General features: G+C 44.7%; 1 protein-coding gene across 4 annotated transcripts in view; it reads right to left on the reverse strand.

The window, feature by feature from the left end:
* Positions 1-14994, reverse strand: part of ARHGEF3 (Rho guanine nucleotide exchange factor 3) — a 229399-nt gene that overhangs the window by 23909 nt on the left and 190496 nt on the right. For all 4 annotated transcript variants that reach the window (XM_084840053.1, XM_084840056.1, XM_084840055.1 and 1 more), the window contains one exon: positions 4176-4346. In XM_084840053.1, the coding sequence (XP_084696179.1) occupies positions 4176-4346 (171 nt within the window). The remainder of the gene's footprint in view (positions 1-4175; positions 4347-14994) is intronic.

The raw sequence follows: 14994 nt of genomic DNA on the forward strand, positions 1-14994 counted from the left end.
GACTGAGGTCAGGGTTGAGAGCACCAGTTTAGATGACTCCACTTGGCTCTTCAGCAGTGAAGTGGAACGAGGTGGCACAGGTGGAGGTACTGGGAACTCATCCCTGTCAGGAGGCTGCGACATAGTCTTCGGCGGAAGAGGCTGATATTGCAGAGAGAAAAGAGCAGCATACCTGGAGCGCTCCGAAAAGTATCCTCGATCCCGAGCAGCATGCCATTCACCAAAATGGTAAGACCCTTGCAGAGGGTAAGACCATTCAGAGCATATGTCTCAGTCACCTTGGGGGGACCATGATCTGTCTCTGTGATGACAGTCAAAACGAAGGTCCCGATTGTCAGGGTAGAAACTGAGCCAATACAGCCCCAGAGCAGTTCTGATTCTGAGGAGGAACAGCAATCCGTGGGAGAGGAGCTCGCTCATCTCTCACAAGCACAGCAGCTGGCAGAGATTCCTCCTGCCAGCTTTCCTGGGATAGATAGTGACCCTGGCAGTGAGAGAGTGCTGGAGGGGGGCTTGCTGGACGCTCGGCGCAGATGCAGGGAGCGACGACAGATGGAGGGCTTAGAAAGGAGGCGTAGCGCTCGCTTGGCACACAAACAACCGTCGCGTCCCGAGGCCCCAAGGGAAAGAGGGAGGATCTCTCCCTAGCCCATAAGTTCAGGGTCTTCCCGTGGTTCTCCTTCAAACGGGGACCAACTGCCTTACCTGGAGCATAGGCTACTCTGCTATCTTTCCCCAGTGCTGTTCCTTGCTTTGTTGCTAGTGATTAGTATCTGAAAGAGTCATAAAGTAATAAAGGAATAAAGTCTCGGAAAGAATACTCGTCTGTGTCCTGAGTTGGCTATTGGTGGGGACTGCAAGAGGCAGCTAGGGCGCTCCTGACACCGATAAGAAGAGAGATATGGTCCTGAGTGGAACCAATGCTCTTGATCCCGAGGAGGGGATGATAGACAGCAATGCGGGGCTTCCTGCCTGAAGAGCGAATGACAGCCTCCGGACAGAGAGAACTCTTGATCCCAAGAGGCTGGTAGCAGAGGGGAAAATTCCCGGATTTCGCCATCGGACACGATCGACACCAGCTCGGTGACCGGACTGCCAGGTGCCGGACAGAGTACACGGATTGGCGAGTCCAGCAATGGAGGGGGTGCTGGGATCAAAGAGGTGAAAACTTCTTTTTCTTATGTTTTTTCAGGCTACTTGATCCCGACTTCAGAATCGTTGCCTTTTTTGTGATTTTCCTCACGACCGAGAGTGCTAAGGAGCGCCCAGGAGTCAGAGAGTCAGTCTGCTCGACTGAGGTAGCCGGACGAGGAGACTTTGGCTTAGAGGAAGACAAAGTCGCCTCAAGTCTGTCACTCGTGGAGGACTCAGCAGTGGTTTTGGGGTCAGTAGCCAACAATGCTCTCCTCCACAACTCTGCCTTCAGTCTGTTCGTTCTGTTCTTTCATGCTTACTTAGTAAAGGATTTGGCACAGAAAGCAGGAGTCAGGAAGGTGTCCTTCTCGGTGTGGGTCAGTGAGGGGCAGCTTGCTCCCACACTTGACACACTTTCAAAAGGGTGCCTTTGCAGCCCTAAGACAGCACTGCAGCCACAGTAGATAGACGACAAAGACCAGATGACAAAGGAACTTTTTGTTGTTGTTGAAGGAAGACAACGACGAGGGGGACGATGAAGAAGAAAACGGACAAACAAGAAGACACACAAAAAACAGTATGAAGGACCTCAGCACTTCTCTTTCTGCACAGAGGAAGCTCCAAAAGGACTAACCACTGTGGCGGTCTCAAGGAACTGAACAAACGGGCAGGAACCCGCTGGGACATGCACAGTGGATGGTGGGGGAAGGGTTCCCACTATAACATTCCTCAACTGTGGAAGCTTCCCAAATGGACTCAGTGCAGGTGCCGAGCCCATATGTGTGATGAACAGAGACCACGAAGATGAAATTTGCTATTTTAAGGTTTCTCATATAATTTTTTAAAACTATGGATAAAAATATAAATTTGATCCTAGCATATGTATTATACTGGAAGGAAGGACTAGAAAACCAACGGACTAAATAACCTTTCCATAGCATCTATTCTGTCTTATTTAACTTTTTATATTCTTATCTATAACTTATTTTGGCAAGATAATTACTAGCCATATCATTAATTATATGGTTCATTTCTATATGTCAAAAGTTCTAAATCAGTGAATGGCAACAAAATTAAGAAGGGGGCATACAGTTAAAGCTCTGTTACAGCTGATTGGGTAATGACCCAAATAGTCATCTGTTGTTTTGTTTATGTTGTGATGCTTATATACTAAAGATTAATATTTCATACCAATATTTCAGGACAAGTTTAATTTCTTCATAAAAGACGACTTAGAAACATTTCCACCTATGACTACAAGTCAAGCTGTATTCACCACCCTTTGTTAGTCCCTTACTCCAGATGGTGTTTAAAAAGCTTCTAATCTTATTAAAAATGTTGTCAGCCTGCTTGCTCTGAGACCCACTGCTGTTGACTGGGCTTCTATGATATCATGGTATGCTCAGAAGCATTCTAATTGTACAGGGTGAATCTTAACAGCGCAATTTTGGGGAGTGAAAGGATGGTTTGGCTTGGAAAATCTTCACACAGCCTAGGGAAAGGAGGAGGTCTCAGGACAGACATAGTGACCAAAAGCTGAGGAATTTGTGAAAAGAGCCCAGGGTAGAGAAGCTAAGATATAAGGAACCCAGAGGCAGTGTTGCTCAAGGAAGGAAAGAAGGAAGAATAGGCAGTGAGCTCAGAATAAGGAACCTGAAGGAAAAAGCAGTGGGGAAGGCAGAAGACTGAAACAGAATAGAACAAGGCCTAGGGGAAAGGCTCTCTGATTTTGTTAAGAATTGTGGCAGGAAAGAAAGCAATGTTGGGTTGGCATGGGAACGGAGGGCCTGAAGTTGAATGGGACAAGGGGCAAGATGGCTGAAAAAAATGGGGCAGTGAGATAAGGATGGAATCAAGTAAACAATGATAATGAAGGCGTCCAAAAATCAGAAAGAGTGGCCAGGGAAAACCCTCCCAGAGCACAGTCACTCAAGTGGATGCCTGCTGTTTACAAAAGTGGGTAAAATATTTTCAAGGCTGGGGAACTCTGTTCAAGGAAGTCCAGAAAGGGAATTGGCATGGGGGACCTCAATTTCACATACTGATTAACCAGCCAAAATTTTCGCTATAAGTCTTCAGTCAGAGATGGCATTCAGCATGGTTGGGCACCTGCCAGGGACCACAATCTGGCAGCACCTCTTCGGTCATTCCCATCACCTTCTACCTGATCCTTTTAACTGGAAACAGATACTGGGCTAGATGGAAAAATACCTGACTGTCCAGTACAATAATGGGACCAGCAAGCCCATGCATGACAAGGTATTGTGAAAATGGGTCAGTATTTCTGCTTCCTCTTTTTAACCAAAAATACCTTCTGCATGTAAAGCAATGCCAAATGAAAAGTGCCAAATGCCAAATGAAAAGAAATAAGGCCAGCTTGAAAGCTGTAACACAGCAAAAGAAGAAAAACAAATAGGACCGGGCTATAAGTTTTCCTTTAAAAACAGAGAGCTTTATTTATATCTCCCCTTTGTTACATGATGGAATTTCAAGGTGACAGACACAGAGTTCTCCGACAGTCTTCCATCAGCACAGATCAAACCCAGACCTGTTCAGCTTCAGCAGATTGCCCTGGAGCCTTTTAATTAGGTAACTTGTAGGACTCAGGATACTATGCTAAGCTAGGAATGAATGCTACGCTATGCATGGAATTTCCTTCATTTCCAACATATTTTCTTCAGTTTCATAGCCTATTCATTATGAACATTTTATCCATGCCAAGACATTTACCCCTCCCTCCCTCAGCTTAGAAGAAAGAGTGGTTAGCTTCTTGCTTAGTTCCTCCTGGGTCAAGAATGTGCTACGTTGTCTTCTTTGATTGTGAGGGATCCTTTGAAAGCATGAAGTAGTTGTGCATTTACATGTTCTCTGTTAATTCAGTGTATGCCAAGGAGATAGGTGACAGCTAATTCTGTTACTGCCTAGCCAAGCAAGGAATGTTGGGATTTATATTCCGAAGGGTATGTGAATGTCTATGCTCACCTGCATTCCTTAATCCCATTTCATGCAAAGGTGTCCAAAGAAAATATAAATACACAAACCTCTTGGCGCTTGATTTCTTTGGATGTGAGCATCTGATTGACACGAACGTCAAAGGTCTCGCTCCAGAGTTTACTGTCTCTTCGCTTGGTGCTAGCGGGGAGTACATTTCTAGTCCAGGGACGTGAAGTAAGCAGATCAGGCCGACTGTCACTGCGGAAACTGATGGAACGCTATAAAAAAAAGAAAAGTAAAGGTATCCGTAATTATCGCTTAGCTTACATTTCATTTTAAATATTGGATTTGATCCAAAGTGGCATGAAGCTCCCTGGGTGACCTTGGACCAGTCACATTCTCTCAGGCTGTGTTTCCACCAGTGATTTACTCCGAGCCAGCTGCGTGTTGAAGTCATTAGGATTAGATGACGTTGTCGCTATCCAGCAGCCACCCTGCAGCTTATCAGGGAAAAACTGGATTTCCTGAGACTGCTTAAAGTCCGATTCTTTTCCTCAAGTCGTGTTCTCCCTGGAATAGTTGCTGTATGCCCCAACCCCCACATTGACCTCAGGAACGCTAGCCCTACCCAGGGGTGTGCCTTTCACCATGACCCTGGTCAATGGGTGTTTCCTTTCTCCTGTCCCTGTGATTCCCAGCACAAACCAATTAGTGTTTACTCAGAAGTAACATTGTGCTCAATGAGGCCTCTCTCCCAAATGCCCACATCGGAAGTAATTCATTTCCCCTGCCCTATTAGAGCAATCAAGCACAACAACAGGAGAGAAAGATTGGGGCTCATTAGGAAGCTTCTCCCTCACTTGTGCACATTGGAAGTAATCACTTCTAATTTTCACCTTTCTTAGGGAGAAAGTGGGGAGAGCCTGGAGTGGGATAAGCCTCTATTACTGGTTGAGCAGCCCCTGCCAGTCAGATGACGTTCACTCCAACCCCTCCACCTTACCCAGAAGTATGTTAGGAGAAGCGATTGAAAATGGGGTGATGCACACCCCCATGGAGCCTTGCCCAGACCAAAAGCGGGTTCTAGAAAAATGTGAGTAAGCCACTCTTTCCTTCTCTTTCTGTTGTCGTGGAAACATGGCCTCAGCCTTAACCTACCTCACAGATGTTGTGAGGATAAAATAGGTGGGGAGGTGGAAACTGTGTATACAGTCTTGGACTCCTTGGAGGAAAGGAGGGATGTTAATGCAGTGAATTAATAATATAAATATGAGCATGTTTCATACAGTTTCCTTTTCAAATGCTGCCTCCACAAAACTCTAAAAAATCACTAAATTCCACCAAGTTCAAAAAGCAGTCAGGAAATATAGTAGTAGAGCAGTTGAAGTGCTGCTTCATACAGTTTCTTCAAGGGTCTAAATCTTGGGTGTGGGTGTAGAACAAATGTGATTATTATTCCAGGTCAGAAGGAAACCGACAAACTGGGACACTAAAAGTTCAACACATTACGTGGGGGAGGGGGGCAGACATAATTTACTATAAATGAATACAAGTTCTGCAAAACAAGCAAGAGTTTCAAAAATTTAGGGGAAGTTTACCAATATGAAAATACCAAATACGCACATTTTTGATCACCAATAGTTAGCAGAAGGAAGGGGCTTAGTGAATTAATGTGTTCAATAGTGGCTATCTGTACTGATTACAGAATATAAGCTACCTCATTCACTGTAATCACCAAATTACAAATCAGAAGTTTTAAAAGACTATTATTTATCAAACACATTGCACCATTTATATATTAGGACGCACTCCTATGGGATTGCAGCCCATTAGACAGAAGCCTCCATTAGCCACTGATGTGCAAATACATGTAGCAAAGGATTGGGCTGGTATAGCTGACTTATTTATTTATTTATTTATTTATTTCTATACTGCCCAATAGCCGAAGCTCTCTGGGCGGTTCACAAAAATTAAATCCAAGCAACACACAATAAAACAATTTAAAATATACAGAACATTAAAACCACAATATAACAATACAACCACAATAAAACCTAGCAGCAGTGCAGGAGTTTAAAATACAGATTTAAAACACCAAAGATAAAAATTTAGAAAGCTAAAATGCTAAAATGCCTGGGAAAATAAAAAGGTCTTCACCTGGCGCCAAAAGGAATACAATATAGGCGCCAGGCGAACCTCACTAGGGAGCTCATTCCAGAGCCAGGGTGCCACAGCAGAAAAAGCCCTCCTCCTAGTAGCCACCCGCCTCACTTCCTTTGGCAGGGGCTCACGGAGAAGGGCCGCTGATGATGATCTTAAGGTCCGGGCAGGCACATATGGGAGGAGGCGATCCTTCAGGTAACCTGGCCCCAAGCCGTTAAGGGCTTTGAATGTTAACACCAGCACTTTGAATCGGGCCCGGAAATGGACAGGCAGCCAGTGCAGCTGGAAAAGTACTGGCGTAATATGAGCTCGCAGGCCAGTCCCTGTTAACAACCTTGCTGCCCTATTTTGGACCAGCTGAAGTTTCCGGACCGTTTTCAAAGGCAGCCCCACATATAACGCATTGCAGTAACCCAGACGAGAAGTTATCAGAGCATGGATAACTGTAGCAAGGCTATCTCTGTCCAGGTAAGGGCGTAGTTGGTATACCAGCCTAAGCTGATAAAAAGTGCTCCATGCCACTGAGTTCACCTGTGCCTCAAGTGACAGTTCTGGATCCAAGAGCACCCCCAAACTACGATCCTGATCCTTTAGGGGGAGTGCAACCCCCTCCAGAACAGGTTGAATATCACCTAGCCGTGCAGACGAACCACGCACTAACAGTACCTCCATCTTGTCTGGATTGAGTTTCAGTTTATTAGCCCTCATCCAGTCCATTACCGTGCCCAGGCACTGATTCAGAACAGTCACTGCCTCACCTGGTTTTGATGTAAAAGAGAGGTAGAGCTGGGTGTCATGTGCATATTGATGGCACCTCAGCCCACACCTCCGGATAACCTCCCCCAGCGGTTTCATGTAGATGTTAAACAGCATGGGGGATAAAATAGAGCCCTGTGGAACCCCATGGCACAATTGCCATGGCACAGAGCAATAATCCCCCAGCACCACCTTCTGGAATCGGCCATCCAAGTAGGAGCGGAACCACTGTAGGGCAGTGCCTCCTACTCCCAACCCAGACAACTTATCCAGAAGGATACCATGGTCGATGGTATCGAAAGCCGCTGAGAGGTCCAGGAGAATCAACAGGGTCACACTCCCCCTGTCCCTCTCCCGGCAGAGGTCATCCCACAGGGCAACCAAGGCAGTTTCTGTTCCAAAACCAGGCCTGAAGCCCGATTGAAATGGATCTAGATAATCCATTTCATTCAACACTACCTGGAGCTGTCCTACAACCACCCGCTCAAGCACCTTGCCCAGGAAGGGGATGTTGGCCACTGGCCTATAATTGTTAACATTCTCTGGGTCCAGGTTAGGCTTTTTCAGGGGTGGTCTAATTACTGCCTCTTTTAAAGCGGCAGGCACCACTCCCTCTCTCAAGGAGGAATTTACAACCTCCTGGACCCAGCCGGACAACCCCTCCTTGTTTGATTTAATAAGCCATGAAGGGCAAGGGTCAAGCACACAAGTGGTCGATCGGACTTGGCCAAGCACCTTGTCCGCATCCTCAGGCCTCAGTAACTGAAACTCATCCAATAAAACTGGACCAGACGGTGCTCTGAACACCTCTACCAATGGAACTGCATTAATCGTGGTGTCCAATTCATGACGAATCTGAGCGACTTTATCCTCAAAGTGCCGTGCAAACTCGTCACAGCGTGCTACCGAGGGTTCCACCGTCTCTCTCCCTGGCCCAGAATGTAACAGGCCGCGAAGCACTCGGAAAAGCTCCACTGGACAACAATGAGAAGATGCAATGCTGGTGGAAAAGAACTGCCTCTTTGCCACCCTCACCGCCACAGAGTAGGCTTGATAGTGGGCTCTTACCTGTGTTCGGTCAGACTCAGCACGAGTTTTCCTCCACCTGCGTTCTAGCCGTCTCCCCTCTTGCTTCATTGCCCTCAGCTCAGATGTATACCAAGGAGCTGGCCGGGCTCTGCTCAGAGGGAGAGGGCGCTTGGGCACGATCGTGTCAACCGCCCGAGTCATCTCTGCATTCCACAGAGCGACCTGGGCTTCGACAGGAGCACCAGCCATACCAGCAGGAAAATCCCCCAGAGCCCTCTGGAATCCATCGGAATCCATTAATCTCCGGGGGCGGACCATTTTAATAGTTCCCCCACCCTTGCAGAGGGGAAAGGCCGCCAGAAGTCTAAACCTCAGCAGGAAGTGATCTGACCATGACAAAGGGACAGATGTTAATTCCTCCACTTTCAGATCACCATCCTCCTGCCCAGTCGAGAAAACCAGATCAAGCGTGTGTCCTTTTGTATGTGTTGGGCCGATGACATGTTGGGACAGCCCCATGGTTGTCATGGCGGCCATGAAGTCCTGAGCCGCCCCGGATACAGCGGCCTCGGCATGGAAGTTGAGATCCCCCAGGACCATCATCCTAGGGGTCCTCAACACCAACACTTGCAGTTACTTCACCATTATCAAGTATTGCTTCCTCTTGCCTCCTCATTGCCCAGATGGCACTGAATTCATATGCAATGCCAGACTGATGTAGCCAGGGACCCACTCTTTAAGTAGGTATGGACACCTGGGGGCAAGTGCAAGATCAGGTCTTTGTCCTCTAAGAGCAAGCAGTAGGGCCAAGAGAGAAAGGGATCTTGTAGGACCTCCCATTTATGTACTCAGATGGATCATTTTCCTTGGTATTGACAATTATTTTATTTAAACATGGTATCAGTCATATCAAAGTAGTTTTCAAAGATAAAAAAACAAGTAAAATAATGACACTGAATTCATATTCAATACCAGACTGATGTCTGATTGATACAAGCAAAACAGCAGATAAATGTGGAATTAATAGTCAGAGTTTTAAATATTTACAATGTAATCATCCTATATACAGCTACACAGAGGTGTGTCCCATTGAGTTAAATGAGACTTAATTCCTGACTTAACACCTGACTTCCTATGTTCTTGCCAAGAAAGCAATTCCAAAAGCCTCTGGAGCAAATCATTTAGAGAACCTCTGTCTGCTAACACTTAGAAACAAACTCAATATGACAGCTCTGATACTTTCAGCATTCAGACACGCTACTAACTGTGTTTCGGTTTTCTGAAAAGCAGCTGCTTCATTTCCTAAGTACTAAGTTATACACCCCCTTCATGGATCACTGCCTTGTTGTGGCGAAGGGGCTTGCGTAACTCAGTGAAGCCATAAGCTATGCCGTGCAGGGCCACCCAAGACGGACAGGTCATGGCAGAGAGTTCTGACAAAATGTGGCCCACTGGAGAAGGAAATGGCAACCCACTCCAGTATTCTTGCCAGGAAAACCCCATGGGACATATCACAAGGCTAAACAATACGATGCCGGAAGATGAGCCCCTCAGGTCGGAAGGTGTCCAATATACTACTAGGGAAGAGCAGAGGGAATTTCCAAGTAGTGCCAGAAATAGCGAAGCGGCTGGGCCAAAGCTGAAAGGACACTCAGCTGTGGATGTGTCTGGTGGTGAAAAGAAAGTCCAATGCTGTAAAGAACAATATTGTTTAGGAACCTGGAATGTCAGATCAATGAATCAAGGTAAGCTGGAGGTGGTCAAACATGAGATGGCAAGATTGAACATCGACATCTTGGGAATCAGCGAACTAAAATGGACAGGCATGGGCGAATTTAATTCAGGTGACCATCATATCTACTATTGTGGGCAAGAATCCCTTAGAAGAAATGAAGTAGCACTCATAGTCAACAAAAGGGTGGGAAAAGCAGTACTGGGGTACAATCTTAAAAATCATAGAATGATCTCAGTACGAATCCAAGGCAAACCATTAAACATCACAGTAATTCAAGTCTATGCCCCAACCACTGATGCCGAAGAAGCTGAGGTTGATCGGTTCTATGAAGACCTACAACACCTTCTAGAAGTAACACCAAAAAAAGATGTCCTCTTCATCCTAGGGGATTGGAATGCTAAAGTAGGAAGTCAAGCAATCACCAGGATAACAGGCAGGCATGGCCTTGGTGTACAAAATGAAGCAGGACAAAAGCTAATAGAGTTTTGCCAAGAGAACATGCTGATCATAGCAAACACTCTTTTCCAACAGCACAAGAGGTGACTCTACACATGGATGTCACCAGATGGTCAATATCGAAATCAGACTGATTATGTCCTTTGCAGCCAAAGATGGAGAAGCTCCATACAGTCAGTCAAAACAAGACCTGGAGCTGACTGTGGCTCAGATCATGAGCTGCTTCTTCAAAATTTCAGCTTAAATTGAAGAACGTCGGGAAAACCACTAAACCGTTCAGGTATGACATAAATCATATCCCTGATGAATATACAGTGGAGGTGAGGAATAGATTTCAGGGATTAGACCTGATAGACAGAGTGCCTGAGGAACTATGGACGGAGGTCCGTAACATTGTTCAGGAGGCAGCAACTCAATCCATCCCAAAGAAAAAGAAGTGCAAGAAAGCAAAGTGGCTGTCTGATGAGGCTTTACAAGTAGCTCACGAAAGAAGGGAAGCGAAAAGCAAGGGAGAAAGGGGAAGATATACCCAACTGAATGCAGAGTTCCAGAGAATAGCAAGGAGAGACAAGAAGGCCTTCTTAAATGAACAATGCAAAGAAATCGAGGAAAACAACAGAATGGGAAAGACTAGAGATCTCTTCAAGAAAATCGGAGATCTGAAGGGAACGTTTTGTGCAAAGACGGGCATGATAAAGGACAAAGAAGGCAGGGACCTAACAGAAGCAGATGAGATTAAGAAGAGGTGGCAAGAATACACAGAAGAACTATACAGGAAAGATCTGAATGTCCCTGATAGCCATGATAGTGCGGTCACTGAACTGGAGCCGGACATCCTCGAGAGTGAAGTCAAGTGGGCCTTAGGAAGCATTAGTAACAACAAAGCTAGCGGAGATGACAGTATTCCAGCTGAGCTATTGAAAATCCTAAAAGATGATGCTGTTAAAGTGCTGCATTCAATATGCCAACAAATCTGGAACACTCAACAGTGGCCACAAGACTGGAAAAGGTCAGTTTACATTCCAATTCCAAAGAAGGGCAATGCCAAAGAGTGTTCAAACTACCGCACAATTGCGCTCATTTCACATGCCAGCAAGGTGATGCTCAATATCCTACAAGCTAGGCTTCAGCAGTATGTGAACCGAGAACTACCGGAAGTACAAGCTGGGTTTCGAAGAGGCAGAGGAACTAGAGATCAAATCGCCAACATTCGCTGCATCATGGAGAAAGCAAGAGAATTCCAGAAAAACGTCTATTTCTGCTTCATTGACTACGCTAAAGCCTTTGATTGTGTGGATCACAACAAACTGTGGCAAATTCTTAAAGTGATGGGAGTACCAGACCACCTTACCTGTCTCCTGAGAAACCTGTACGAGGGTCAAGAAGCAACAGTAAGAACCAGACATGGAACAACCGAGTGGTTCAAAATTGGGAAAGGAGTACGACAAGGCTGCATATTGTCACCCTGCTTATTTAACTTATATGCAGAGTACATCATGAGAAATGCCGGGTTGGATGAATCAGAGGTCGGAATTAAGATTGCTGGGAGAATTATCAACAATCTCTGATATGCAGACGATACCACCCTAATGGCAGAAAGCGAAGAGGATCTCAAGAGCCTCTTGTTGAGGGTGAAAGAGGAGAGTGCAAAAGCTGGTTTGAAACTCAACATTAAAAAAACGAAGATCATGGCATCTGGCCCCATCACTTCCTGGCATATAGAAGGGGAAGAAATGGAAGCAGTGACAGATTTTACTTTCTTGGGCTCCAAGATCACCGCAGACGGTGACTGTAGCCCTGAAATTAAAAGACGCTTGCTCCTTGGGAGGAAAGCTATGGCCAACCTAGACAGCATAGTAAGAAGCAGTAAGAGGTCAAATCAGTCCATCCTAAAGGAAATCAACCCTGACTGCTCATTGGAAGGACAGATACTGAAGCTCAAAGATTTTGGCCACCTAATGTGAAGAGAAAAGACACTGGAAAAGACCCTGATGCTGGGAAAGATTGAAGGCAAAAGGAGAAGGGGACGGCAGAGGATGAGATGGCTAGATAGCATCACGGATGCAATGAATATGAACTTGAGCACGCTCCGGGAGAGAGTGCAGGACAGGAAGGCCTGGCGTGCTATGGTCCATGGGTTCACGAAGAGTCGGACACGACTGAATGACTGAACAACAACAACAAAGTTATACACCCTTGCCACCCAATGGAAACAGAGTTGGTCAATAACAGCCTTTTTGATTCAACTGCAGTCTTGTGAAGTAGCATTTCTCTCCTGATATATGTGAGCAAATATATCTTTAGACTTGAAGTGGCTTTAGATTTGAAGTGGCTTTAGATTTGAAGTGTCTATTTCAACTCATGGAGGTTGCTTCCAACATGTGCTTTCAGAGGGCATCTCTTCTTTCTCTCTCTCTCTTTATGTTGCCATTAAAAAAAATCACACTAGAATAGTAGAACGTGGTCAGTAGTTGAAACTAAGTACTGAGCAAAGATGGGCAGAACGACCAGAAGTTATGATCCAAATTTGACCAGCTGGCCACTGTACTCAAACCAAATTTTAGATGGTTTTGCTAATATTTCAGATAACGTATGGTGTATTTTTCTTTGTTTTAGTCAAAGGTTCTCTTTGTTTTGGCTGTCTGCTGACAACAGGCTATATATATAGTCCCTGCCAATTCCTATAATTTTTCATAACAACAGTGTTGAAGAAGTATATAAAGTGAAATATAGGATATATAGACAAAAGGGGCAACATATAAGTGCTCTGTAGTCAATACAAAAAAAGTTAACCAATATGTTAAAAAATTAAATCAATTTAATATTTTATTTCAGCTCATTGTGCATTGAGATATAAAGATTTGAAAAGCAGCCAAATGCATTAAATAATAATAACAATAGCAGCAGACACAGAAACATGCTAGCTACAAGAAGGTACACCCACCCACACCCACATACATGCAGAAAGTTCCAGAAGCATAACTATGCTAGTCGTTCATATGTTAAAGAATAAAACATATTACAGCAAGAACAGGAAGAAAGCATTGCTTAAGAAAGGTTGCTGATAAAGCTATTTATGAAAAATATTTCAAAATTAATCAATCTTGATTATTATTAAACATCCATTGTAAATGGACTGCTTTTTGTCCAGCTTCGGATGGTGTATGCCACTACAACCATTCCTGTTATGGTCAAACCTGGCCATGGTCCTGCATATATTAGTTATATCTCATCTGGACTACTGCAACACACTCTCCATGGGGCTGGCCCTGGAAACTTCAGCTAGTGCAGAATGCTGCAGCTATAATTTTGACTGGCACAAAGTGCTGGGATCGTGAAACTCCTTTTGTAACAGCTGTACTGGCTGCCAACTTGATTCTGAGTGCAATTCAAGGTGCTGGTTATTACCTTCAAAGCCCTAAGTGGCTTGGGACTTGGCTACTTGAGGGAACATTTCCTCCCATGGGAATCTGCCTGTCACTTAAGATCAGCTGTTGCACCCCTCTTCCATGTGCCATTGCTTTCTGAGGCACAGTTCTTGGCAATGCATGAGAGAGCTTTCTTGGCGGTGGTACCCTGCATGTAAAACTCCTGACCCCAAGAGGTTAGGTCATCTTCCTCTTTATCTGTGTTCTGCTAAACAGAAGGCTTTTCTATTTAAACAAGCACTGCTTGTTTAATTTTATTTATTGATTGCTATCTTGGATTCTTTGTGCTCTTGTCTTTATTGCCACTTTTAGTCATAAATGTGTTTTAATGACTGTTTTTAAAATTTGTAAACTGCTCTGATTCCTTTTTTGGAGAGGAAAAGTGAGGTGTGTATGTGTGTGTATTTCTTAATACACACCACACCCTGGGGCTAATTCCTAGCTATATATAAAAATCTTCATAGGAATCTGTTAGCAGGTGGAACTTACATTAATATACATGGATATACCACATCTGGAGCTTGGATTCCTTCATTTCAAAGCATGACTGGTGTTCAAAGAATATTGTTAAATACTGATGTGGAGGGGGGGACGGATGTGAGTATGTTTAATTCTGTTACCTATTTCTAATTTTCTTTATTTGTTCTTGGGACTGAAATATATATCCTGAATCATGCACATTAGGGCAACAATTCCAGCTTTGTAAGATGATGGGATCTGAGCTAGCGGTCACTGACTAAGACAGAGTTCTTGTGGCTATGGTGGACAGCTTGATGAAAATGTCAACCCGGTGTACAGCTGCTGAGAAAAAGGAAAATTCCATGCTAGATATATTTAAGAAAGAAATCTAAAAGCTGTCAATATCATACTGTCCTTATACAAATGTATGGTGCAGCCACACTTGGAATACTATGTACAGCTCAGGTCACCACACCTAAAAAAGGATATTGTAGAACTGGAAAAGTACAGAAAAGAATAACTAAAATGAATAAGGCGTTGAAGCAACTCCACTATGAGGAAAAGTTACAACATCTGGAGCTGTTTAGCTAAGAGAAAAGGCGAGTGAGTGGAGACATGATTGCTGTTGTTCAGTCGTTCAGTCGTGTCCGACTCTTCGTGACCCCATGAACCATAGCACGCCAGGCCTTCCTGTCCTACGCTCTCTCCCGGAGTGTGCTCAAGTTCATATTCATTGCATTGGTGATACTATCTAGCCATCTCATCCTCTGCCGTCCCCTTCTCCTTTTGCCTTCAGTCTTTCCCAGCATCAGGGTCTTTTCCAGAGAGTTTTCTCTTTGCATTAGGTGGCCAAAATCTTTGAGCTTCAGATTCAGTATCTGTCCTTCCAATGAGCACTCA

This window comes from Heloderma suspectum, chromosome 2 (genome assembly GCF_057233095.1).
Source record: "Heloderma suspectum isolate Gila_16-S chromosome 2, 16-S_ref, whole genome shotgun sequence".
Classification (NCBI taxonomy): Eukaryota; Metazoa; Chordata; class Lepidosauria; order Squamata; family Helodermatidae; genus Heloderma; species Heloderma suspectum.